This window comes from Xiphophorus hellerii, chromosome 6, assembly GCF_003331165.1.
Source record: "Xiphophorus hellerii strain 12219 chromosome 6, Xiphophorus_hellerii-4.1, whole genome shotgun sequence".
Classification (NCBI taxonomy): Eukaryota; Metazoa; Chordata; class Actinopteri; order Cyprinodontiformes; family Poeciliidae; genus Xiphophorus; species Xiphophorus hellerii.
This window is the reverse complement of record NC_045677.1, coordinates 24,693,124-24,720,345: the sequence shown is the minus strand read 5'-3', so window position 1 is coordinate 24,720,345 and position 27,222 is coordinate 24,693,124. Positions and strand designations below refer to the sequence as shown.

General features: G+C 35.8%; 1 protein-coding gene across 1 annotated transcript; it reads right to left on the bottom strand.

The window, feature by feature from the left end:
• Positions 1-286: 286 nt before the first annotated feature.
• On the bottom strand, positions 287-26,976 carry nfatc4 (nuclear factor of activated T cells 4). Its single transcript, XM_032566020.1, has 13 exons — positions 26,309-26,976; positions 18,143-18,303; positions 16,408-16,920; positions 15,141-15,316; positions 13,984-14,146; positions 12,395-12,495; positions 10,147-10,248; positions 8,338-8,525; positions 8,112-8,252; positions 6,762-6,817; positions 4,782-4,908; positions 1,865-2,554; positions 287-553 (listed from the first exon to the last, which is right to left on the bottom strand). The coding sequence occupies exons 1-13, from the start codon at positions 26,493-26,495 to the stop codon at positions 492-494; spliced, it is 2,667 nt and encodes an 888-aa protein (XP_032421911.1). The 5' UTR covers positions 26,496-26,976; the 3' UTR covers positions 287-491.
• Between the last annotated feature and the right edge of the window lie 246 nt (positions 26,977-27,222).

Here is a 27,222-nt window from a genome sequence, read left to right as displayed (position 1 = left end):
TACATAGTTTACAGCAGCTATTAACTGTACAAAAACCTTGTACTGACTGCTATTTGGCGACATTGGATCTTAAATTGTGCAACCTAGAAAAAGTCTGCTGAATAGTCATCTTTGGTTAATTAAAATATTTTTGTGCAGTTAATAGTTGCTATAAACTTTGTGGTCCCAATATAATTAATTCATGAAACTGTTTTTCTAACAATAATTATTTCCGCTTTCATTCTTTCAAGTCTGTTTGTTTCAGGCTACAAATAAACATCCAAAAGAGACACCAGACTCACACAGCGTAGTTTCTTATATAATTTATTTTGGCAGATATTTTAAAACATCAGTTTCCCTTTTATAAAACAGTGGTTGGAATAAAATTGCATACATTTGCCACCAGATTCCCCTGTCAGTTATGTGCTACTGCAGTTATCCCAACTTAATACCAAGTGCAAAGGGAATTTAAAAAGATGCTGAACGCCAAATCGGGTTCATCACAAGCTGGACTAGTTGTTCATGTGCGAGCCTGACTGGTAGGCCTGGATGTCCTCCCCGATGAACTCTGACACTACGGAGGAGACAGAATAAGAGAGGAAAATTACAATCTGAATTGTGTGTAACAAATGTTTCAATTTTGGTTCCTAATTAAACCGAGTCTACCCGACTATCAGTTGATAAAACATCCTAAAACAGCGATGTCAAATTAATTTTCATTTTGGGCAAAAACAAGATGTTCCAAAGGGCGGGTTGAGCAGGCATGTACAGGTAAAACCCATTAAAAATTTCTTAAAATAGCAATAAATAGCTGTGTCTGCATCTGACCAGTACAACGGTGCATTAGGGTCATTGATGATAGAGAAAAAAAAGGAGTACATTTTTCTCAAAGCATTAGGCGGAGATTTTGAGATTAATCTCAGTAATTTTAGTTTTGTTTGTTTTCTGTGTGTGTTGTGAAAACATAATAGTACCTTTTTGAGGTTGATTGTTTATATTAATGATAAAAAAACTACGTATACTTGAGTCTACAGTACAATCTATATGGAGCCGCCTAGAGGACATGGAGGATTTTTTTTTTCTTTTGCGTTCCCTCGCAATAATGTACTGATCAGTTCATGAGGCATAACTGAATACTGAAAGTCTTTCTTAGGGAGTCCACCATATTTTCTGCTATAATAAAAGGTTTTAGTAGGTTTATTCCATATATGTTAATATCTTGTTTGTGAAATATATGAAGTTTTATGCACCACAAAGCTATGTGCAAAATGCAAAAGCAAAGCAGGTCAAACATGGGCTTTCCATCTCTTCCACCCCTTCTACAATATAAACAGAAACTTTCCGTAAGAAAGTTTCTGTTTATTACCCCGTGAGTTATTTTCAGGGGGTAATAAGGTCATCTGACTGTTTTGATTGTGTCTTTTTGTGTTGCTAGTATGAATGGTTAATAAAGATGTGCAGTTCCATCTCAACTTTACACACACAAACATAAACATAAATTCATTTTCAATAAGTCTTTTTGCATCAAAGAGGGTGTATATATTTGCAATTTTAAATCAACATTTGTGACTGTATACAAAACAGATTAGGGCGTATTGGCTAATTTATTGCGACGTAACACAAAATAATTTTTTCCCATGTCCACTAGCTGGCTCCCTAATCTAGTAACCAAACACATAAATAAGTATTTTAGCTCATTTTCATGTAATAGCTACATTTAGCTGAATGGACTACATTCCTTGTTAGTCAACATGATTGTGATGCTACAGATGCTAGTCATTACATTTGGTTTACATTTAGCATTGTTGCTAATTTTCAGCAGCAATACCCCTGATTCTGGTCAGATCTTCATAAATGTTCTTGTTGTCTCTTATAATTGCCTCACCTTCTTCGAAGGTAATGTGGTGCATAGAGGCCGAGCTGGTAAACTCCAGTGGACACTCCTGGTTCTTGGCGTCCCCCTCTCCCCCGTGACTCGTACCCAGCATCCTTCCCTGAGGTTCCCAGCCCTCGTAGTGGGAGTACGGCGCCGGACAGGCGTCCTGGTAAGGGTTGGACGGAGGCGAGGGACACAGCTCCTGAGGATAAGTGGAGTACTGCGGGAAAGGCGATGTGGGGATTGGGGGCAGCGGGGAGTTGGCGAGGGGGCTTTCAGTAGGGAACGGGCTGAGAGAGGAGGAGTGGGATGGAGAGGGTGAAGAGGACAGGTAGGGGGAGTCCAGCCATGGGGAAGGAGACGGGGACGGAGGCTGAGGAGCGCGGGGATACAAAGGGGGCAGCAGTTCGGTGAAGCCCAGCTCCAGGTTCTCAAAGCTGGGGTTACGCTCGGACAGTGGCGCCCTGGACCCGACTGGCTCCTCCACGGCGCTGTCGGGTTTGGGGCAGTACTCCTCTTGGTAGCTCATGGCCGGGCAGGGAGGGGAGTAGGTGGAGGGGTAGGGGGGAAGGTGGAAGCCGAGGCCGCGGTCATCGGACACGTGGAAGCCTCTGTCCATTCTGGGCGGACCCACAGTTCCCCCGTCCAGAGGGGGAACAGAGGGACGGGACAGCAAAGGATCCTCTTCTTTAAACATAACTGAGAGGAAAACAGAAGAAAATTATCTAGTTTACATAATATTTCTATTTATCCTGGGTTTTTCATGGTTAGCAATGATTAGCAGGTTTAAGCTAGACCTATCTGTATTGGTCCCAATATTGATAAAAATAGATCGGGTGTCGGTGACAATACGCCTGATCTATTTAGATTTATTCTGTCTAATTCTATACTTTCTGCTCTGATCGAATTAAAGCTTTATTATTTATTTTACTTTTTTTTAACTTTATTTAGAAGTCCTAACTGCACTTTCTGAACCATCTGAAAGAAGGTTTGTTGTATTTTATTTTTTACAGGTTTAACCAAGGTAGTCAATCTATTGTTTTTGTTAATTTCAATTTCTTTATTAATCATTTTACATTGGCTGCTAAACTCCTAATTGCACTAGCTGATGAAATTACAGTTGTAAATGGCTGCAAACAGATGCACAGTTATACAACCTTACATCTTTGAGAAGCAGAAGTGGAGCCTCCTGCACAGCCAACAGGAATGCAGAAAGTGGTTTCTGGATGGTAAGTCAACAACAAAACACTTGTCTTTTCCAGCAGCCATTGGACGGCACATAAAGCGGTAAAACCATCTGAGCAAACGCTCTGGTTGCTAGGTAACGGAGCTGGGCTTAGCTGGGGTTGCTAGGTAACGGCACAGTCCCTGTCAAATGTGACTCAACATTAGAAAGGTATCTGAAAAGACAAATTTTCCAGACACCAAAAATCATTAACTTATTGCCACCAAACGGCTAGGTCTTTTTTAAAGCATTTTTAGAAGCAGTTGCGTAGAAAAACATGCAAAAAGTGAATTTTACATAATAACTTCCCTTTAAAGTTTAGTCAAATTATATGTTGTTATTAATCTGGTTTTATAGCAAATGTAAAATATAAGACATAACTTTAACACACACCATCAGTTTATTTATCTACATGGCTGCAAATAAATCTCAAATATGCAGAATGAGGTAAAGATTGTAACCATTAAACTTGTAAAACTCAAATTTCTACTGCATAGAAACAGGAGAAGCAAAGCATGAAAATTGCCTTGTATGTTGTTAAAAACAAATTGTAATGAGAGAAAACAGGAATATAAAAGTTACTCATTTAACTATTTTCTACAAAAACCACACAAACATAATAGATGTTCGATTATGTCACCAACAAACTGAACCAACAAATAAACCTATTTTCAAGTTAAAGTGTGTAAAAAGTAGATGTAAGTTAATCTTTTGTTAAAAAATATTATATTTTCTTATTAAATTACCAGTGCTTTGCACTCCTAACCATTCCTGCAGCAACTTTTTTATACATTTTACTATTCCAGGAACTTTTAACAAAGTAAATCAACCATAGAAAAAGACCTAATTTTATCTTGCCAGCACACATTAAGCAGAAGGCAGCGTTCCTACAAATATCCCATTTTAAAACTCCAGACTTTTCCTGCCAGCATCTGGACAAATTTAAATCAGGAAACATCTTAAACAATTGGAGAAATCTGGGCTGCTTCATCCTAAATTTAAAACAGATTCTTCTAATCAGTTGATGCTTTGACATCTACTTGAACACAGTTCAAGAACTTTGAGTGCAGCTGATGTAGCAGAATCTGGAGGACAGAAAGGAAGTGGCGTGATGTTTGAGTGAGTGAAACTCAAGAACAAACAAGATAAACAAGCTGTTTAGGGCTTCCTGTCACTTTAAATTCAAATATGGCCATGCTCACCAACTCAAAATTTACACTCGCATGTGAAAATGGATGTAAACAGATACGCAATTACACAACTATACATCTTTGAAAAGCAGAAGTGGGGCCTTCTGCACAACCAAAAAGAATGCAATAAGTGGTTTCTGCATATTAAGTCAAAAACAACCATTTATCTTTTCCAGCAGCCATTGTACAGCGGTAAAACCAGCTGACAACTTTGATTTGTTCAGTCAGTGTAATTAGGAAACCGAAACTGACAAAAACAAACTGCAATAAACCTTCTTTCAAATGGTTTAGAAAGTGCAATTAGGAGTTCTAAATGTAACAAAAAATAAATATTCACGCATGACATCGCTCAAAGGACAAAGCATAGAATTAGACTGAATAGATTGGCCCTTATGGATCAGACACATTGTCACCGATATGAATATCGGATCAGTGCATCTCTACATGCTACCGCAAACATCAGGAGCATTAATGAAGTTGCGATGAGGTAATAAAGCTGCGAGTCGCTCACCAGGAAGGTACTTGAAGCAGTGCGTGCTGCTCCGCTTCCTCTTCCCGTTGGAGACGTACAGACTGACGGACACAGGCCGACTGACGGAGAGGTCGCTGTAGGCAGGAACCCTCACACACAGCAAACACTGCAGCAAGAAATACAAGCATATATAGGTACGTATTATGATAGAATGCATTTACATTCGCTGTTCAAATATATAACTAATACAGAAAATAAACCTTAACTATATTGAATCAAAGTTTTAAAGTGTAAGATTAAAGCCTGAAGATATTTACTTTCACTAGATAAAAATACACAAACACATTTTTTTCTTGCCGTCTGAAGTTAAATTAAACCAAACGTTTTTTTGTTTTATCTTATTTAGAAATACCAAAATTATTTCTATTTGCTAATTTTAAAATTTAGTGAGAATTTTTTTCAGAGATATTTTCTTGCAAGTTTCCACAAATGTAAAAGTTGACCTACATTTGCATACATACATTTAACTTCAGTTTATTCGGTGCATGTAAATATCTGGTTTCAACTGGGTATGCATGTATATAATTGAAATCAGATATTTACATACACTGAACAAACTGGAGTTAAATGTATGTATACAAATGTAGGACAACTTATCAATCTTGAATGTCTATAATTAAAAAGTAACTAAATATAATAAAAGTATAAACATTTTTGGACATATACATCCTTTCTGTCTGCTTGGTACGTTTCCATTAGAGGGAAAAAAATGGACTGAAATGCGAGTGACTAATTTTTAAACAACATTTTGTTAATAGTTTTGCCTTTTTTATCCATTTAGTTCCTACAGATGTGGCGCTTTTAGCAAACAAAAGAACGATTTTAACAGGCTAATCTGGGCACATTAGACTCCATCTTGGCAGAGTCTCAACCACTGAGGCTGTGATTTAGTTTTATGGATCTGATTTCATGCTTTTCTGCCTACTGCTTAATAGTTAAACCATTGTGTCAGACACAAATTTGCTGCTAAAAGGGCACATGAAGAACTGAACCAGTAAAGAATGCATTTACATGCATGTACATTCACTGTTAAAAGTAACATGTGGCGTGGATTTTCTGCAAAATGTGGGCGAATCGTTACAGATTACCAATAATATTGATACCAGATCAGTATCAGTATCAGATCAATGCTTTAGTGTCAGATTCCCTCTTGAAATTTTTATTTATTTTTGTATTTTTCTCAAAATACTCAGTTTCTCAACTCGACCTAAAAAAATATATTTTATTTATTAGTTCTCAAATTATAGTTTCTTGCACTTTACTAGGAAAAATGCACACAAATTGTGCTGGTGTTTTACTAAAATATTTTGGAGACACTTTTAAACTTTGTCCAAATTCTCTCAAGGTAATTCAAATTAAAAACCACCAAAACACTCAAAAGTCAGATAATATACCATACAGACCACGAATAATAGCATAACAATTTTTACACCAATGATTATTATTTTTTAATTTTGTTTATAGAGACATTATACTCAATTTGGTTTTGGTTGTATTTGGTTTTTATTTTAATTTTATTTATTGTTTTGGTTGTCGATCTTTTAGTTTGGATATATAAAATGTCTTCCAGTTCCAGTGTTTTTGTCACAAAACTAAACATTATTGGTCTGGAACTTGCATTATAATGCCATTATCAATATATTACTTGAAAATGATACAATATTATCATTTATTGCAATAATTACTGGGTCAATTTATCACTGTTTATGCACTGCAACGTGGTGCAAAGTGGTAGCTCTGCTGCCATGGAGCAAGAAAGTCCTGAGTTCACCACCCAGTCTGCGATTTTTCTGCAAAATGTTGCAAGCTAGGAATCAAGATGACAAACCTATGGGTATCAGATTGTCTTTTATTTAATATATCCACATTTCTGTTACTTATATTTAAGTCTATAATGACATAAATATAAAGGTATTCCCTGGGCGGATCATCAACAGACATTGAAAGTCGTAAAATTACCTCGTTGCTGTTGTCCCGGTCCACATGCGCCTCCTCCTCCCACTGTAGTTTCCCATCTGATGTGCCAGAGCAAAGAGAAACTTTATATTTGGCAAAATACATTTAATTAAAAAAGCTTGACATTGATGAAAAAAACAACAAAAATAACTTAGAGGCCTGAAATATAAAAATGTTTAATCTGACAAACATCTCACTGAGTATATCTCAACATCAACAAACATATATAGCAAGTAATATTTTTAGTATGTCTTTAGAATAAAATAAATATTAAATCTACATTTTTGGGATCATAAATTTACAAAAAAGATGCTTTAATGCCAAAGCAAAATATTATTGTTGTTGCTTTTATTTATTGAATTTTTTAAAAATTTGTTTCCATGATAACCCCTTGAAATGTAGCATCTCATTTTTGAGGGGTACTTACAAATATAAATATAAAAAACAATAATACAATTGTAGTACATAAATCCAAAATATAATAAAATACATTTAAAGAATAACTTAATAGCCGAAGTAATAGTATTTTTTAATTGTTTGTCTAAAGTTACATTTCCTCTAGTTATTATTTAAATTGAAAAGACCAAAGTTAAGATTGATTTTTCAGAAACATAAAGTAGCATTGCATCATTGCTACATTATATTGATCTCCATCTATATCTACCAATGAGATCAAACACCAAGTGTCACATTCAGCAATAATTGCAGAAATTATAATTGAAAACTTTAAATAAATGATCTCAGGGTTTCTGCAGGTTTCACGAATACTTTTAAAGATATTTCTAAGACCACTATAAATTGAATTTACCACCTGTTTTACCAAAAAAACATAACAAAAAATAAATTAAAACATTTTTTTTAAAAGAAAGAAAAATTGCATATTTTTCATAGTTGAAGTGCCAAGCTTTTTAGCCCAGATCGCACGCAGCCTCGTACAAGTTAGCGACAGAAGTGAGAGAAGTCAAATGTCCAGTCAACTGATGATAATTTACACCTACCAGTGATAGAAAAGCTAGTAGCTAATTAGCTGCTAATCCTAATTAGCTAAGGATTAGCAGCTAATTAGCTGTAGCCTCAATTAGCTTGAGTCGCAGAACGTAATGAAGATGTCTGGGAGCGGCTGAAACTTTTGCCTGACGGTCCGGCAAGAAAAAAAAAATCTACATCGAATATTTGAGATTAAATAGTTCAGCCACGACAAAATTTAAGATATGTGATTAATTTATTTAAGGCTAGCTTAGCATTTGACTGGGTACAAAGTAGACCAGGGTGTATTTGCTTATTTATTTAATTGTACTTCATTGTTTTTTTTTTTTAACTCTACGTCATTTTGGGTCGGTGTCAAACTCATACCGGTGCCTCTCTCCATGAAGAGGACTCTGGAGATCGGCAGGAAGTTGGTGCCGCTCAGCAGCAGCTCCTCGCCTCCCTCCACCGAGCAGGACGTGACGCTGACGGACTCGATGACAGGAAGCTCCTGGGCCGACCGCTGAGCTGAAGCGGTGAACGGACAAACGTTGGCCTCTCGTGGGATTACAACAAAGTTTTAAATTCAGTTGAACTTAATGCAGCGTCTTACAGCATTCAATGGGCAAAGAGGCGACCTGCAGAGCCAGGACGCGCCCGGGAGGGCCCACAGGGGGCGCTACAGGGAGGTGAGTACGAAACACCAGACGCACGCGGGTGTTTTTCCTCCCGACGTCCGTTTCGCCTTTTCGCAGCTCGATGTCGGAGTTTCTCAGTTTCAGAATCCCAGCGCAGTCGATGCTGAAAAACAAAATTGTTAAATGAAATTATGTTTTCTGAAGTAGAAGAAACTTCGAAACTTCATAAACGATCTTATGTTTATTTTCACCGTGATAAAAATATCTTGACAGCATCTTAACATAAATATTGAAAATACAAAGAAATTTAAAAAATACACAATTTTAACTTCTTTCATAGGTAAGGAAATTCAGACAGAAGGGAAAAAATAGGATTTAAACTTTTACAATCATCTTTCTTCAAATGTGGACAATTGATGTTTTGGAATATCTTAACAGAAATGTAGAAAATATTCTTTGATTGTAATAGCCTTTAGAGAAAAATATTTATACGTTTTTTTTTTAACTCACAGAAGCAGCAGATTAAGTTTAAATGTTGGGCAGCAACACAAACAATTTTAGCTAAAAAAATTAGCTAAAATTTAGCTAAATTTGAGCAAATCAAGGCAGATATATATCTGCCTTGATTTGCTCAAATTTAGCTAATATATATATATATATATATATATATATATATATATATATATATATATGCCTTGATTTGCTCAAATTTAGCTAAATTTTAGCTAATTTTTTTAGCTAAAATTGTATATATATATATATATATATATATATATATATATTTTTTTTTTTTTTTTTTTTTTTTAAGTCTGAGATGTGAAATGCAATTTTAAATGTGAAGTGAGAAGAAAAGGATATCCAAAACAACTTAGCCCTACATGGAAAAGTAATGGCACCCTTATTAAATAATAAATTAGCTTTGATTAACCAGATGTCATTTGAAAAGCTTAGCTTAATTTCAGCTTTTCATCTGGGCTTGATTTCTGACAGATAGTGGTGGGCACGCTTCAGCTAATGCGCTAATACTGTAGCAAATTTTTTATTTAGTGCTTTAGCTAACTATGAAAACACCTAGGGCACTTAGCTCCTCCTATGTAACTGTTTCTTTTTTTCCTAAATAAACTCTAAAGTGATACTGTACGTGGCTGTTTTGTAAGCTTTTATTTGAATAAAGTTTGACATCTGTGTTGAAGTTTTGGTTAAGTAGTTAGATGTTTATATTCATGCTGTTATTTTGAAGTGGGTTTGCACAGTAGTTCCTTCTCCTCTCCTCACGTTGTCCACCTGTGGTGCAGTGCAGACATTTATTCTGTATTAAAGATGTAGTAAACACTTTAAGATCTACCTACATGCTCTCTGACCGAAGGCCTAACTGTGTTCAGTTAAAATCAGAAACTGTTAGCAAAACTCAACAACTATAAAACTGAAACCAAGAGTGAAAAATCTGCTCCATAGAATCACTTTCTGTGCAGGTAGACATGCAATAAGAAATTTTATCCTGTTTAGGGCAATATACTGTTGTAACAGATGGTGAGTTGGGTATTAGCATTAGCTTCTGCTAAATACCATATTGGAATAGCACTTTAGCTTTAGCATAACTAATGCTAATGATTAGTGCTCTTGGGTTAGCGCAACTAACTAGCGCAATTATCATGTGCACAACTGCTGACAGACATGAAGAATAAAGAAATCTTTTAAACATATCCTGCCTGACAACATGAAGTAGGCTAAAAGATTTGAAAAAGCAACACAAAACAGATTTAAAGGCTTCAATTCCTACTCACAGGGCGGTCATGTTGTTCTCGGGGTTGAGGGGGATGTCCAACAGTTTGGTCCCTGCCTGGACGCTTTCATGGCTGGCGGTGCCGACCATCTTCCCGGTCACCCTACACAATGAGAAACATTTCAAATTAAAAGTCCAAAAAGTCAGAAAAATGTTGGGTAAATCACCTTACCCGAGATATTTCTGTTTTCCTTTGAACATTCATTTGACAAATATCATCAAAACAAATGAAAATACTCTTTTTTTTCTACATGTTAGAGGAGGAAAAAAACTAATCGCCACATAAAACAGTCAAGATTCAGTGACACGTATTGGTGATCACTGCAAAAACACAAAATCTTACGAGATAAGACAAATATTTTTGGTCTTGCTTTTAGCACAAATATGTTATTACTCTTGAAGTAAAACAAAACTAACTTACAAATAACTTTTCAGCAAAATAAAGGAGCTTGTTTGAAGTCAATAATTCCTTAATATTGATTATTTTAAAAAGTACTACTTCCATAGACAGATTATTTCACTCATAACAAGACAGTTTTCTTATGTTATATATAATCTGCCAGTGAAATCGCCAAAGATTTGTCTTAAACATCTCGCAAAGTACAAAACATGAGGAATCAAAAGGCGTAAATTCAGAATTTCATACATTTTCTTTAGTCTTTGCTAGAATTGCCTTTAAACTAAATTACATCACTGCTAAAATACATATTTTACCAAGAATTTTTGATCTAGTTTCTAGTGCAAATATGTTAGTACATTTGAAATAAGACAAAACTAACTTGCAAGTAACTTTTCAGCACGACAAATGAGCTTGTTTTAAGTCAATTGGTGCTAGTACCACTGGCAGACTATTTAACTTATAACATGGTAAAAATATCTTGATAAAAGTGAAATTATTTTCTATTGGAACTAAAACTTTTTTTTATCAATATTAAGGATTAATTGACTTAAAACAAGCTCCTTTATCTTGCTGAAAAGTGACTTGTAAGTTAGTTTTGTCTTTTCTCAAATCTACTCATTTATTTTCACTAGAAACTAGACCAAAATACTTTTTAAAGATGTATAAAGTAAGTTAATCTTTTATTGCAGTTGAATGCATATTTTCCTTTAACATTTCTAGACTAATATGCACCAGAATTATGACGGATGTCTGACGTCTATGACATAAAAGTCAGATAAAATGTGACATAAGTTTGAAAACAATCGGACACATAAACGTGTAGTATCACATATTCTTTAAAAAGTAAATTTCTTCTTCATTACCTTAATGCCTGTATTAGTGATCCATAAATGATCATAATTTTAATTATTTCTGCAGCAAAGCCTCAGGTACTTCATTACTGTTCACATGTTTATTCTGGCTTTCTAAATATTTGTAATCCAGATAAGAACTGAGTATAAGTTTATTTATTGAAAACAAACAGTACTTGTCCTAATTAGATATTTCAAAAAACCTCAAATGAGCTTGAGTTGTAGCTGTGATGTCCTGAATTCATCCTGATGTTATTTAACTGAGTCTGATTTTTGTATTTAGAGCTGAGAAAAAATGGGAGGAGATATTTCCTGGAGGCAGAAAACGATTCGTTACACTGCATTTAAAGCTGCAGTCAGATGATGCATCTTGTGAGGAGTTTTTAGATTTAATTAACTGAAAAAGAAGCAAGGAGATAAATTTGTTCTCCCTGCATCAGGATTAAAATAGTTTTGGGTTTTTCATCATAGTTTAGTTTCATTTCATTGTGACCTTTTGCTTGTCAAACTCAGTTTTAATTAGTGTGTTTGCTAGTTTTTAGTAGAATATTGTTTAGGTTTAGCTTAGTTTTTATTAGTTATAGTTTTTCGTACCTTGGTTAATTTTTATTAGTTATTGTGATTATGTTAATGAATACCATTGTCAAAAAATAGATTTAACTATTGTTGAACAACAAATTGTATTTGCCGTTTTCTCCCAACTTTTGCTGTCGCCATTTTGCAACAGCTGAAGCGCCGCAAGGAGGAGAATGGAGTGCCGTTATAAACTGCTTGTGTGGGGAAAAAAATCAATTTCACATTTAATAAATGGATTTATAAAACATACTATAACTTTAGTATGTTTTAGTTTTATAAATACATGATATAGTTCTAGTTAGTTCTAGTTTTTCTCCATCAAACACTGTTTTTGTTTATTTCAGCTAATAAAAAATGTTTCCCCAGCTTCAGTTTTAGTTGTTTGTTTGGTTTTAGTTAACTATATTGACGGTGGTCTGTACCTGTGTATCTGGTAGAAAGGATGAGGCCTGATTGAGCGGTCGTCAGCCGTTCCGACGAAAACCTGCAGCGACAGCGGCTTCCTCTCTGCGTAACCGCACAGCTGGACACAGGGAAACAAACCACACTGTGACGAGAGCAGCAGGAGACACACGTGGGACTTTCCTTCATTATCACAAAAACACTGGAAAAAATATGACTTCTGCTTAAATCAGGGGTGGCCAAAGTGCAGCCTGGGGGCCGTTTACGGTCCGCTTGGTAATTCTGTGTGGCCCCCTGCCACAGTTTAAAGGAAATATAACAAATTTTCATTTCTTTTAATTTGACAAATTTTTGTGGCAAATACAATCCTAAATTTACAAGAGGAAGAAAATGTTAGGTAATACATAAGCTTCTTATTCATTCTAAGTCTAAAGTTTGACTTTTTTTTGTTATTTTGTATAATTATAAGATTACAAACTCAGACAATTTTTATGATTTGCATCTTAAAAACCAATTTTTTTAGATGCATAAATTAGTTTTGTTGGTATTTTGGGGGGAAAAATCTGAATATATATATATATATATATATATATATATATATATATATATATATATATATATATATATATATATATATATACAGTACAGACCAAAAGTTTGGACACACCTTTTAATTCAATGAGTTTCCTTTATTTTCATGACTATTGACATTGTAGATTCACACTGAAGGCATCAAAACTATGAATAACACGTGGAAATATGCACTAAACAAAAAAGTGTAAAACAACTGAAAATACCCCTTATATTCTAGTTTCTTCAAAGTAGCAACCTTTTGCTGTGATTACTGCTTTGCACACACTCTGCATTTTCTTGATGAGCTTCAAGAGGTAGTCACCTGAAATGGTTTTGACTTCATAGGTGTGCCCTGTCAGGTTAATAAGTGGGATTTATTGCCTTATAAATAGTCATGAAAATAAAGAAAACCCATTTTAATTAGAAGGTGTGTCCAAACTTTTGGTCTGTACTGTAAATACAGTATATATACTGTATAAAGATTCTAAAAAATAAAAAGTATGCTTTTTAGATGAAAAATAGATTTTTGTATCTAAAAAAATGCAAAAACACACCCCTATTTTTTGCTATTTCAAAAAATATTAATATGTAACAGTATTTTTTTTACTCTAAAAATTATTAACAAAATGTTAGATGCTAAAAAAGTAGCTTTTTTGCATCCAAAGATCTTTTTTTAATATTCAAGTGTCTTTTATTTAAAGTAGATACATTTACATAATAAAATAAATATACTTTATCACATTTAATAAAGTACATTTATAAAATGTACTTTATAAGATTTAATAATGTAAATTTAATTTTATAAATTATATATGAAATGTATAGTTAATTTAATTATTTACTTTAGTATTTGAGCAGATAAAACAATAAAAGACACATGAATTTCTGCATTTTATTAAAAGAAAATGATTTGAGTGTTTTGAACTGGACTATTTCATCCCTCAGACAGTTTGGACCTTTCTGGTTTAAATAAAAGAAACAGGAGTAAAATCCCAGTTAGATGTATTTTCTGCAGAGTGAGAAAAGTCGGTCGCACCTTGACAACAGGATGTCCTGTTGGTGCGGCTTTGACGGCGCCTCTGCTGCCCTCCGTCTCGTAGTGGGCTCGATGGTGTGGCCGGGGCTGCACCTCGATGCGCAGCTCATACTGGTCAAACTGGGACGGGAGCGGCCAGTCAAGTGGAGGCAAAGCATTAGACCTAAAGGACAGAAGAGTATTGTTTTACAGAAAAACGGAGATAACGGCGCAGTAGACGCCCAGTGTGAGATATATAGCACATAAAAAAATGTAAATCAGCACTGGTTGTTTCTGACGGATTATTATATACTTCAACATATTTTTACTCAAGTAAAAGTAAAAAGTAGACGTCCAAGGAATTTTTTGTTTTGGTAAAAAAAAAAAAAAAAAAGTCTACTCCAGTAGTGAGTAACTGATCAAATTATGACATAATCAGATGGACCAAAGTGGAAAGTTAAATGGAAATTTTGGTATTTTAAGGACAAATATGACAATAATTCATGTCAGTAACAGAAAAATAACAAAATCAGGCAACACAAAAGTTTTCCAAATCAGTTTCTTTCAATAAAAAACTTAAGAAACTTTAACAGAAACTGCAGGTGTGTCTGGTGAATATTTTGGTAAAAACATGTTTGTTTTTCATTCAGTGGGTAAAAAATCCAGAAATTTTACTCAAGCAAGAGTAGAAATATTTTTTTACCAAAAGGTTACTCAAGTAAATGGAAGTGAGTAAATGTAACTAGTTACTAAGTAAAAGGTGAGAAGTTTGACTGACAGACTGGCCCACCAGCTAATTTAGCGTCATTTCAGATTTTTAAAAAAATGCTATTGGCCAAAAATCTGAATCAGCAAGTGAGGTTTTTTAGGGATCGGGCAGAACTCTGCAATCGGTGCACCTCTAAAGATTACGTACTGCAGCTTTAAGAGTGAGAACGTGTACATGATTGTTTGCCCCGTCTGTCTCTTTGTTGCCCTCCGATGAACTGGCGACCTTTCCAGGGCGGCGCCGCAGGATTTACGGTTTTGTCTATTTGAAATCAGATTTCAATAATTCTAGAAACTCTAAACTGAAGCAGGTTGGACGCACTTCTCACGTGTCTTTTGGCTGTTTTTCAGTTTGAATAGAGGACATCCGAACCCCTCACACTGTTTTTTATCATAAAATGTGTTCTTGCCTGAAGAGAGGACTGTGGGCGCTGGCTCTGGTTCTGCCCCAGGCCAGGGCAGGGGGAACAGGGAGGTAGTCCATTCCCAGAGACGGGGGCTCTCTCCTGGGCTGCTGGGTCTCCGGCAGCGGACAGGGGGAGCTTCGGCCCAGACCCGACTCCTGGTCCACTTCTCTGGGAGACAACTGCAGCGAAACACGTCTCTGTTTAACTGATTCACCTCTCATTGGCTGCATTTACATTACAAATATGAGCAAATCTTTGTTTATATTCTGCTAATGTAAAAAAAAAAACACAATTACTGTGTTTCCATTAAATAAGAAATTAAATTAAAATCAAACATGATTAACACAATACGTCTTTAAAAATAACGGCAGGATGTAAACAGTTACATGAGATAAATTAATGTTTCAGTCTTGGCATTAGCTCGCTTTATTTACCAGCCAATCAGAGTTCAAGCCACAATAATTTCTGAATTTTTTCTATCAAATTTCTTTTACTTTTAAAACTCAGAGTGAATTTTTTTATTTTTATTTTAATTGCCGTGTTTCCACTTCAATTTGTGCAATTTATGGTTAATGGAAACCCAGTTACTTACTTTGGCGTTTTAGGACCGTTGTGGTTAGGAAGAAAATAAAAGGAGGAGTAAATTTCTGCCAAAAACCCATAAATTTATAGATTAATCTCAGAAAATTTCTGGAAAAAAACAAGTAAGTTTCTAAGTTTGAAAGAAATGTAAAAAAAATAATTTGAAAATTATTTTTTTCTATAGATTAATCTCAGAAATTTATTCAAGGAAATCTCTGAATTTGAAAAATCTAAAATTTGCTAGAAAAAATAAGAAATTTTTAGATCAACCTCAGAAATTCTCTCAAAGAAAAACAGGAAATTTCTGAGTTTTAAAAGTGAAACATTTAAAACTTTCCGTCTTCATAAAATTTTCACGTTTTTTTTCTCAAAAACGTCTGAGATTAATCTCTGAAATTGTCGACTTTTCAAGCAGAAGCATTTCCCTGAGCTTGAAAGAAATTGTATAAGATTGATCTAAAAGAAAATTCAGATTTTTGGGGGACTGGAAATTTACTCCTCTTTTTTCCTCTTTATCTTTATCTAGAGCAAAAACGTTTTAGTAAAAAACATGTTATTTCGAAATTGACATGTTTGCATAAAGCAAATTTAGTTTCATAATTTCAATTTGCACATTTTTATGGCTAATGGAAATGCGGCTCCATGTTTTCTCAAAAAAACAACAACAACAACAACCCAGAACTTCCACCTGCTCCAGGGACGTCTTCCTGGTTTTCTGCGGGATGTTGAGCTCACAGCTGCCGGGCAGCGCCTGCGACTGCGAGGCGGACTCTCCGCCCTCCAGGTTGCATCCCTGCAGGTCCTCCGAGTAGCTGCTCCTCCTCGAGATGCAGGGAGACGCCAGAGGAGAGTTCCTGCGCTTCTTTCCTCCTGGGGAAGTGGGCCTGGAGGACGGGGAGAGTCCGAAACCGACATTGGCCTCATTGAGCTCCTCTTCCTCCACCAGCAGGGAGTCGCAGCTGGACGCGGGGCTGAGCCAGCCGCGGGACGACGGGCTGGAGGCGGGGCTGGGGCTGAGGGAGCCGGGGAACCGGTCGCGGTAGGAGAAAGGGTCCAGCAGGGGGAGGTAGAGGCGCTCCCTGTCCCAGCCGCCGCCGCTGCCCATGTCCCAGTAGCTGGGGACGGGCGGCGCCGGGTCATCCTCCGGGGAAATGGTGGTGATCTGAATGCTGGGGCACTCAACCACACAGGACTCCGACACCTGGAGGAATATAAAAAATAAATGTTTGGTTTTTTTTAAAATAGAAAATCAAAAACAAAACACTATAGAAATTTAATTTACAACAGAGTTCAAGATACATGGTACAGTACGTTACATTAGTGGAAAAAACACACAAAAAATAAACAAAGAAAAAAACAGAAAATATCATGTGCTAATGAATGAATATCATTAACCGCGTGTGAGAGAGAAGCAATGGTGGCAGAGGTATGATACTATGTAACAGTACTCATTTTAGAATAACATTTCTGCTCTTATTGCATTGAAAGCAAAAAGAAAACTGGGCGATGAAATGTGTTCTCCTATAACATCCCTTCAATATAATTTTTTTAAAAAGTCACAAATTAAGAATAAAGCTAGATAACATTCACGACTCATCAGTTCTGCCTATTTTAAGTTGTTTTAGGGCCTCATGCCACTTTAAATCCAAATAAGCGGCTGCTGCCCCCCGCCCCCCCCCCCCCCCCCCAACTCAACATTTACAGTCGCACATGAAAATGGCTGCAAACAGATGTGCAATTACATGTTTGAAAAGCAGAAGTAGAACCTCCAGCACAACCAGCAAGAATGCAACAAGTGATTTCTGGATGGCAAGTCAATGACAAAACACTCGTCTTTTCCAGCAGCCATTATACAGCACATACAGCGGAAAAAACAGCTGACCAAACATGCTGGAACTCTGCTTCGGTTGCTAAGTAACGGGGCTGAAGTTCCGCTTGGGTTGCCAGGTAACCGGGAAGCTTTTGAAACACTTTCCAGACACCAACAGTCATCAACTTATTACAAAAAAACAATTTGATGTTTTTTGTTGTTGTTGGTTTTTTTTAAGTGCTTGGACTGATTTTAGAAGCAGTAGAAACCCAAACGGAAATACAAAAACGTGCAAAAAGTAAATTTTGCATAACAGGTCCCCTTTAATACAAGGCGAGGTGGAGCCATGCTTTCAAGCTGTGTACGGTGACATTTGACCCAAAGATCTGCTGATTTATGAACTCATCAACCAATGTTTTTCCAATCTGGAATTAGCTATTTTTGAAGAAACTGCTTAAATTTTAGAATTAGTTTCCTATTCTCAGCTATAAAACTCAATAAAAGTTAGAGAAAAATCTTAAACACTATAAACAGAGTGTGGAGTAGGAGCCCTAAGGAAAGTAAACCAGTTAAAAAGTTTAGTTCAGTGAGTCATGAACTGTTTTCGTCTCACCTGAACGGAGCGGGCCGGCAGGCTCTCATAGGTGCCGCTGAACTCTCTGACGGCGGCCCGTCGGGGAGGTGGCGAATGCATCCCTGCCCTCTGATTGGACGAGGGCGGCGGGCTGGGGATGTTGATTGAGTGTCCTGCATGAGCGATGGCTAAGTGGTTGTCTGTACCGAACGAATGAACAACAAAAAAAGAACTGTGAGGTTGAATATAAGGAAAAATGTGGTTTGGAAGACCAAAAGTGACAAAATTAAATAAATGTGATCAGGGCCGGCCAAAGCCTTTTTGGGGCCCTGAGCAGATCTTGATTTGGGGGCCACTTATACCAACATGTCAACACCAGATACTTCATCATATAGCTACTATTGTTAGTGTCATTTGTAATTAGCTTACAACATATCAGTGTTATTATGGCTATTTATTTTTACCCTGAGGGAAAGACACTCAAATTAATTTGCATTTTGAAATGAAAGTGATATTTAAGTGTGGCATATTAATTTAACTATTTAAAAGCAACACTGAATTTACAGTAAACAGGTTTAACGTCTTTTGTTTTTAAAATTTGGAACAGTGTGAAATGAACAAAACACTACAAAATGAAATCAAATGATGCTCTTGGGAGCCCCCTGGTGGTGTTGGGGCCCTAAGCAGCCTGGCTCTGAACGTGGTAATCTGTTCCTGAATGAATGACTGAAAAAAATGAACTGTGAGGTTGACTACATGGGAAAAAATATGGTTTGGAGGACCAAAAGTGACAAAATTAAATAAATGCATCCCTAAATCAGTAATTAAATGTACCATTAAATACATACATGTCTAATTAAATATTTAATAGACAATTATAGTTTTTTAGATGTTATTAAATCATTAAAAATGAAAACTTTTAGTAACTAATGCAGAAAAATAATTAAATGCGTATTTAATTATTCCATGGTTCTTGTTCCCGCCCATTAATTCAGAGGGGCGGGGCTTATTCTGATCCGTTAACCCCACTAGTTTTACAATCAATTCTTCAACTTCTTTCCGCTACGTAGTCTGGAAGACAGTTTCCTGCTCCTATGTTGTTGCTAATTGTAAAAGTTTTCCAAAGAGCCACCATGATTTTCAAAGAATCAACAGAGTTGATTCAGAGTTGAACAGTGTTAGCCCCGCCCTCTCGACTTTAATTATATGTTTGCATTTAGTGATTTATTGACATATTTAATGAATTTATTGTGTATTAAATGTACTAAACATTTATTTATTTAATGGTAAATTCAATAAATTATTTAATGATTATTAAATTTTGTCACTTATGGCCCTCCACATGTTTACAGACATTTTTTATTACTTTTCACTGGGAATAAAACTGAATATTAATTTAGTCTGTGATCGTTTGCTATATGTGCAGCCTGTATTTTTTCTAAAAATCTCTATATTTGTGTTGGTTTACTTTTGCTGTTTTGTTTTGAGATATTTTTTTTTTTTTTTTAAAGGGATGCCTTAACTTTCAATCCAAATCTTGTAAACAAGATTACTGATGTAATTAGGATTAATTTTTCTACATGAACATGCCTTTATCATTTATTACGCATTAGTTCTCCTCAATTTTCAGTAATTGTTGCCGTATGGAAAACGCACCCACTGGGGCTTTTTAAAGCAAGCCAACAAAAGCAGCGGACCAAACTATTTAGCCTGTTTTATTACAGTTATATCAATATCCTGGGCTGGATTTATTTTTTATTAAGATAACACAGCTGATTTTCCTGTGATAACAGGTCAATTAATCCTTTTATTGTTTTTATAGATTAAGAAAATTAGCCTATAACATTCAAGTGGGGTTCATTCCAGTTATTTTTGATCAAAATGAGTTTACAACATAAAAAATAATTCATAGCAATTGTGTTTGATTTTTTTTAATGTAGGATGATGTATCTCTGATGCCTAAAATCTTTAAAATGATAGCAGCACAAGCAAAAAAAGAATTCTGCTCAAATGTTTGACACCAATTTCGTTTAGTTTGGAGAAGAAAGGAATGAAGCGGGCAACTTTGCAAATCAGCCAATCCAGGAGCACCGTTAATTTTTTCTTGGCGCTGATTGGCTGAACCCCTAAGAGCGTAAATAATGTTTGTGTTAGCTTCTGCGGTGGAGCCTAGACGGCTTCAGCTGTTTGCATTAAAGCATTATAAGTGGTGTCTGAATTTTTAAAATTTGGTTTTAGAAAAGGCTCTAAAGAATTTCCGAAAGATGTAAAGAGATTTTATTTTTTTAGCATCTCCATGAGTCCAAGCATGCAGCTATTTCAACAAAACAAGGGTTAAGGTTTGGACTGGACCAACCTGATAGATTTGGAGAACCTTTGCAAGACAGGGTGTGTAAATATTGTGAAGTCAAGACCAAAAAATCTGAAATTTAACCAAAAGCTGCTTCAACAAAGTATTAGTTCAGTTGTACTCATAAATGCAGTCAGATTTAACACCTTTTTTTAATATGCTTTGTTGTTGTTTTTTAGCAGACTTGTGCAGGGTAAATACTAAATTATATGAAGAAAAGATGATATATAATAAAACCAAACACTTTAATGGGAATGTGGGCAATTTTAAGAGCTACTATAGATTTTTTGGGGGGGGTTTAGACAACATAAAGGCCCAAGTTGTATTTTCTATTAAAAATTGTCTTTTTGAGCATCAAAAAAATGGCATCACGACCAAAATGATGACGAACTCATCCGTTCCTCATTAACAGCCACATACCAAGCTGCTAGCTTTTTATAACCGGCACTAAAAAACATTTTCTTATGCATGAAATCAGCAAAAGTTTTGTTGGGTTTCATTTCAAACAGCCACCCTAACAAGGCCACAGCCGCTTGGGGCCACATGTAATTCCCGTCTTCCTCACGGAGCATCGCGGCGGTTTTTCTGTAATGAGCGAGGCTCCATCTGAGCATTGTTGTGCAATGATGGCGGTGAGCCATGCAGGCAAATTTTGGGCAACGTGGACACACAACTGAAACCGCCAACAAATTACAAGTTAGGGTTTAAAAAAAGAAAAAAGAAAAAGAAATCTCTTCAAATGTTTCCTGGCAAAAGAAATATTTCCAAGTGATTAAAGCTGCTGTACTGAGGCAACGTTTTGTTTTAGATCTGGGCGTATGTGTGTGTGCAGACCAGTAAAGTTTATGAGCCTCGAAAGCTTACCTAACACTTATTGAACACAATAAAAAGCTATTCTAAAGTACAAAAGATCTTAATAACTGATTTTTTTTTTAAAGCAATGTATACCCCCAACCGGAGAGTTACAGCCCCCTTGAGAGATCACAAAAGTATGAGATATTTAAAAAACATCAGGCCAGGATTTGTGCAATGAACCCCTAATATGCATGAAGACTGTGGCATTAACAAACATGCAGTGAGAGCTTTTCATAAATCAAGTTTTTAGATGTAAAATGTCATGAAAGGAGAAGGTAAACAAATAAAAGTTTGAGAAACAACTCATAGAGATGCACCAATCAATCAACTAGAGATCAGAACAGGCCGATTTTTCCTCCATCATTTCTCTCACATTTCCATTTGTTTCACTCATTCCTACACTGGTATTTATTTCTGGCACCAATCCCTGAACAGGAATGTGAACTAAAAGATAAAATAGATAGAGATGTACCAAAATAAGGGAACAAAATTGGCTGACACCGATTGGTATTGGTATTCTGAAATACCAATATCAGAAGTTGCAAAAGATTAAGAAATGAAGTCATTTTTTGTCTTTAAAATTTGTCAAGCATGTATTGGATACTTTGATGCACTCTTCTTTTTTGTTAGATTCAGATGCAGACATGGGGATAAACATGTCACTGTTTAATTCAGAGCTAGATTCAAAACTATTTCCTCTGTCCAAAAAAATCTGCATCACATTTTAACCGTTTTATATGTTATAATCTACAGCAAAGAGGAAAACAATCAGAATCAGCAAAAATTGGAGCTTCGTGATGATCAGTGCAACTCCAGCAAATAGAGAGTAAATATAATAAGATGCATTTTAGGCTTAAGAACGTAAAATTACTTTTGTACAGTTTTTTATGTTTTAATTTTGTCTGATTCAAAACGACCACTTCCGTTAAAAAAACATGTTTCTGTTTTATGTGTAATAGTCCTTAAGAAAAAAGGAATAAATTAACACTTAAAACCAGCAGATAAGAGCTAAAAAAAAATGGAAATGGTTATTGGGCAGGAAAAGTTTCGATAACAAATTTATCTGGTCAGTGGTTATTGTTGTAGGAGCACGACTGCAAATAAAATTTTATTTCCATCTTTTGTATCCAAAAGAAATGTGATATTTCCCGAATCAATAATCTAATTTCCTCCAGATTATTCATCACAATCCAAATAGAAGATATAAATAATTTAGATTTTGTATTTGCATATTTACTTTTTGGAGTAGGATATTTTGACTTCTGCAGTTTTGCAGAAATTACGCCTAAATTTGCATCTGCCGCTCAGTGGCATCAAACATTTTCACGAGCATACCAAAAGGAAATGGTATGATCTAATAAAATATAATATTAAAATAATAATCCACTGTTATAAAGATAGTAAAAGCACCATGGTTTTGCTGTAAAATCCACTTAAATCAATTGTCACGTTTAATTGTTCAGCAGCTCGTTTTGGTTTGAAGTTAGTTTGCATGCTGTATGTTGAGCAGATGCGTAGAAAGGATAAAGTAACGTATCGACCACAAACCTTTCATTCCCGTTTCATTCCCCACATCTAAGAGACTTCGCTCCATATGTGAAATAAATCTTTCTTTGAAGTGTGAATTCACTTGTTAAAATTTATTGCCAGGCGGAATAAACATGCTGAGGTCTTGCATTAAAGATTTCTTGTACAGCTACCCACAAGTACAGGTGTGTTTTCTTAACAGATCAGCGTTTTACTTCAAGATGTCTGCATCTTCGGTTACTGTTGCTAAAGAAACTGATTTTGGGAAATAGCACTGATGGCTAATTTAAAACTGAACTGAAGTATGAAAAATGTGGTGTCATTAAATAATTAAGTATGAGTTCTTTATGAGAAGTTTAAATACATTTTGCATGAGTAGAGAAGAATAATGGAGACTTTAAACCTCTAAAACATTAAACTTTTTAACTTAAATTAAGATTTTCTTTAATTACAACAGATAAACCAATCTTTTTTTCTGGATTTATACCAACTTAAGGTTCTGATTTAACTGATTAAGTTGCTTTCTGGAGGCTATAACATATAAAAGAGACATTTATTTGATAAAGGTGTTAATTTTTAATTCAAGAAAAAACAAATGAATTAAAAAATTATCTGTATTTATTCCTGCAAGACGACAGTGCTAAATGCACAACCATGCAGATTCACAGAGTATCTGTCCCTAAATATTATTAGATTTTTATGAAATTTAAAAACCTGCATCAACATACAGTACAGACCAAAAGTTTGGACACACTTTCTAATTGAACTCAATGAGAAGGTGTGTCCAAACTTTTGGTCTGTACTGTACATGCTTCAGCATAATGCAGGGATGTCCAAAGTGTGGCCTGGGGGCCATTTGCGGCCCTCTGAATGATATTGTTTGGCTCCTCGTTCCACAATTCAAAAGTGGAGCGATTAATCCGAGATTTTTACAGACAAATAAAATCTTCTTAAACATTTATTTAGGTACAAGATAAGGCTTTTTTTTATTATTAACAATGTTTCTGATTTTATTTATTACATTTTGGTAAATCTAGCAAGTGCTGCCAAACCTTTGTTGCCAAAAAAAAAAAAGACAAAAAAGAAGAAAACTTTTGGAAGATATTTACTTATTATTTAATACAGCAACTGTGCCAGACGCTATTTGTAAAACAGTTAGACTACTTTGCTTTTTTAAAAATATCACCTGTTTAGTATATTATATGTCTTCAGAAATAAATCTTTTCAGTTTTTATTTTTTTTAAAAGTGCCGACCTATAGGCAAAAAGTTTGGACGCCCCTGGCTTAACGCATTTAGAAACAAAAAATAGTTGAAGATTTTGCTTTGATATTTAAAAAGAAAAAATCATAAAAAATAAGGTGAAAAACTGATTTTTCAGTAACTTCCTGATCAGAGTAGAAGAGTACACTGTAAAAAAGTGTAGTTTTTACAGGAAAACTGGCGGCTGTGGTTAAAAGGATTTCGTGTAAAAATGACAGGAACTAACTAACAAACTCCACAAAAAAATAAAATGTAGATTAATTTACAGTGATTTAAATCACTGCTGATTTACATTAATAAACTTTTAAGTCTACAAAAAAAATTATGTTAATTTTACAAGCTTTGTATTTTCAAAAACAATTAATGAAAACTGTAGTTTTTCTACTGCCAGAATAATTTTCAGATTATGGTCATATATAATTGCTATAAAAACAACAAAAACATTTTGTTAAAAAGGTTTCTGTGAAATAAACAAAACATTTATGTTTTTCCCTTTACAATTTTTTCTGTTGTGCTTTTACATGGTTTTTGAGTAAATTCCACAGGAATTTTTAACAGTGTAGCTTAAAACAGAACAGGCTGGTTCCTGATCTTTTATCAGTGGATCATTTTTATCATTAACCTTTGGGATTTGGGTCTGTTTTGGAAAATATTTAAGGTTAAAATAATTCAGTTTCTCCATTTTCAGCAGATGTAGTTTGAGTGAAGGAAAACAGTGGGCTCAATAAATCAGGGTTATGTTTAGTTATAATTATTATTTTCTTTAAGATTTTTTTGTCAATGTGTCCCACTCCATGCGAGAAGCTGTTGCTGAACTGGAGAGCTTCTTTAGTGACAAACTGCTGCATCCTTGGTGGACAAAAGAGCGTTATTGTAGATCCTTCCTCCCAGTAGATGTCACTGCTACCAACATCCTGCTGATATTTCTACAGTTTTACTCAATTTAAACAATATTTCTGCTGGTATTTGCTCATCTCTGTTCATATATTTTTAAAACTTTGTTGTTTTTTTCATTCACAAATATACATGCATATTTTTGTAAATAAAAAAACAATTTTCCTACTCAGTTGCTCATTCCTCGGATTGGAGTATTCCATTTTTCATAACTTTGCAGTATTTTATGTTGTAAAATACTGTACAGTATATTAAGCTAAATTGTGTTTTATATTTTTATGCCTTTGTTTTTGTGTGAACCTCGATTGCCTGTTACTTTGCAGCTGTTACACCAAAATTTCCCCCACTGTGAGACAATAAATTATATTTCTATTGCCCTTCTCTTCCTCCCTTCTAAAGGCCTTTGGGTTAACAATTTGAAAGAATATCTGTACTTTGTATATTTGCCTTTAAAAGTGAAAAAGCTTTACATTTCAGACCATTGTCTCCTTTCTTCTGCTTTTGTTTGTATATAACATGCAAAAATAGTGAAACCTAACCTAACATAAAGGTCTTATACTTAAACATTTATGCATCAAAGTACAGTATGCCTCCAACTGAAAATAAAAGTGCAAAAATTTGATTTTTGTGCATTTATGACCCAGAATGTCACTTAATATAAAGATGAGAAAAGTTTATTCTTCGATAAATGGCAGATTGAAGGATAATAATAGTAAAAAATTGGCTGAATCTAATCTCCTAGCTTGGTGCATCTCTCCTGAACTTCTCCTGCAGTTGCGCATTCATGCCTGGGGTTTGGTAATCCAACTAAATGCCAGTGTGGGCGTGAAACAAACGATTGGATACGATGCGTGTTTGTGAGAGTTTTGCGGTTAAAAATGAGAGGGAGATGGAGGCCGAGCGAAAGAAGGGAGGTGCGCTCAGTACACACAGAGGTTGAGGTTCCTTCCCAGATGGCAGCTGTTAACTTTGCTCACACGCACAGCTGATTAGAAACACATTGAGTCTGGGGCCGCACGCACACATGTCCAAACACATGCACACGCGCGCAAATGCGCACAACAAATAGGGAAACGGCGAGATATGCACGCAGATGCATACCATACCAAAAAACAAAGCCGCTGTGAGAATTCACCCAGGGAAACAGGCACGCATGCAGCCTGAAACACAAACACAGACCACATTAGCGGATGCATATGGATGGAGGCCGTCATTAGTGTGAATCATGCAACTACACAAACATTCATAAACGTTCCCATGCATTAAGAAGGCTTCCAGTTTCTTTATCTGCAGCCTGAACTGAATTTGTGACTCTAACCGAGGTTGCTGGAGTCCAGCCGCAACAGGGCGCCATCACCTTCCTCTTCCCCGGCGACGGAGCTCTCCGGCTCGGCTGTGCGCGCCGGGGACGGCCCCTGGATCTGCCGCTGAGGCGGGTCCTCCTCAAACACCAGCTTGAACTCGAACTCGCCCTCCTCCCAGCCCGAGCCCGGCGCGGCCCCCATCGTCCTCCGGATCAGGACCCAGAGATCCGATCTCGATCTCTTGCGACTCCTTAAAGGGCGCCACAAAAACAAAAAAATTATACCAATTAAAAAAACTTTCCCAGAGGTTTTCCGAGAGGTTTTAGCTTTCTCCCATCAGCGCGTCATTGCGCAAAAACTATCCATCCCCCTTCTTTTCCTTTCTCCTCTTCTTCTTCGGGGTTTTGCTTCGGGCCCCCTCCAAAAAAAAAAAAGTTTCGGCTGCTTCTTCTCGCTTTATTTGCAAGTTTATCCAACCGGATGCTTCGCGGTTAGCTTTAAATCATCCTTAAAGAAAAATCAACAAAACTCCCAGTAAGCGTTGGTCTTTAATTCCAGTTCCATCGAGATCCCACGACTCCTTCCTCTGTCCCGTTTGAGGCAGAGAGAGAAGAAAAAAGTTCATCAAATATTTTTGTCGTCCTTTACCCTTAATTGCCTTTGGGTGGGTTTCCCAGCCCCGGCTGCTCCGTTACTCATTCCCCATAGGACTCTGTATGTGTCAGTCATGAATCCCCCCTGCCCAACCTCCAGCCTCCCTCCTCTGCCTCCTTCTGGATTTTCTTTCTGTCACATTTACTTCACATTCTCTTCATACAGTCTAGTAATACAGTTTTCCCCCCATCATCATAGCTGCCTTTTTCCATTTGGCGGCTAAATTTGGCGTCAGAATTGAAGTTTTTCCAGATATTTGGGTTAAAAGCAGAAT

Coding starts and splice junctions, on each gene's coding strand:
- nfatc4 (XM_032566020.1), bottom strand. CDS start 26,495: ATGGGGGCCGCGCCGGGCTCGGGCTGGGAGGAGGGCGAGTTCGAGTTC. Junction 8,526..10,146: donor GAGAACAACATGACCGCCCT/GTGAGTAGGAAT, acceptor TTTGTTTTTCAG/CATCGACTGCGCTGGGATTC. Junction 6,818..8,111: donor CTTCATGGAGAGAGGCACCG/GTATGAGTTTGA, acceptor CTGGCACATCAG/ATGGGAAACTACAGTGGGAG.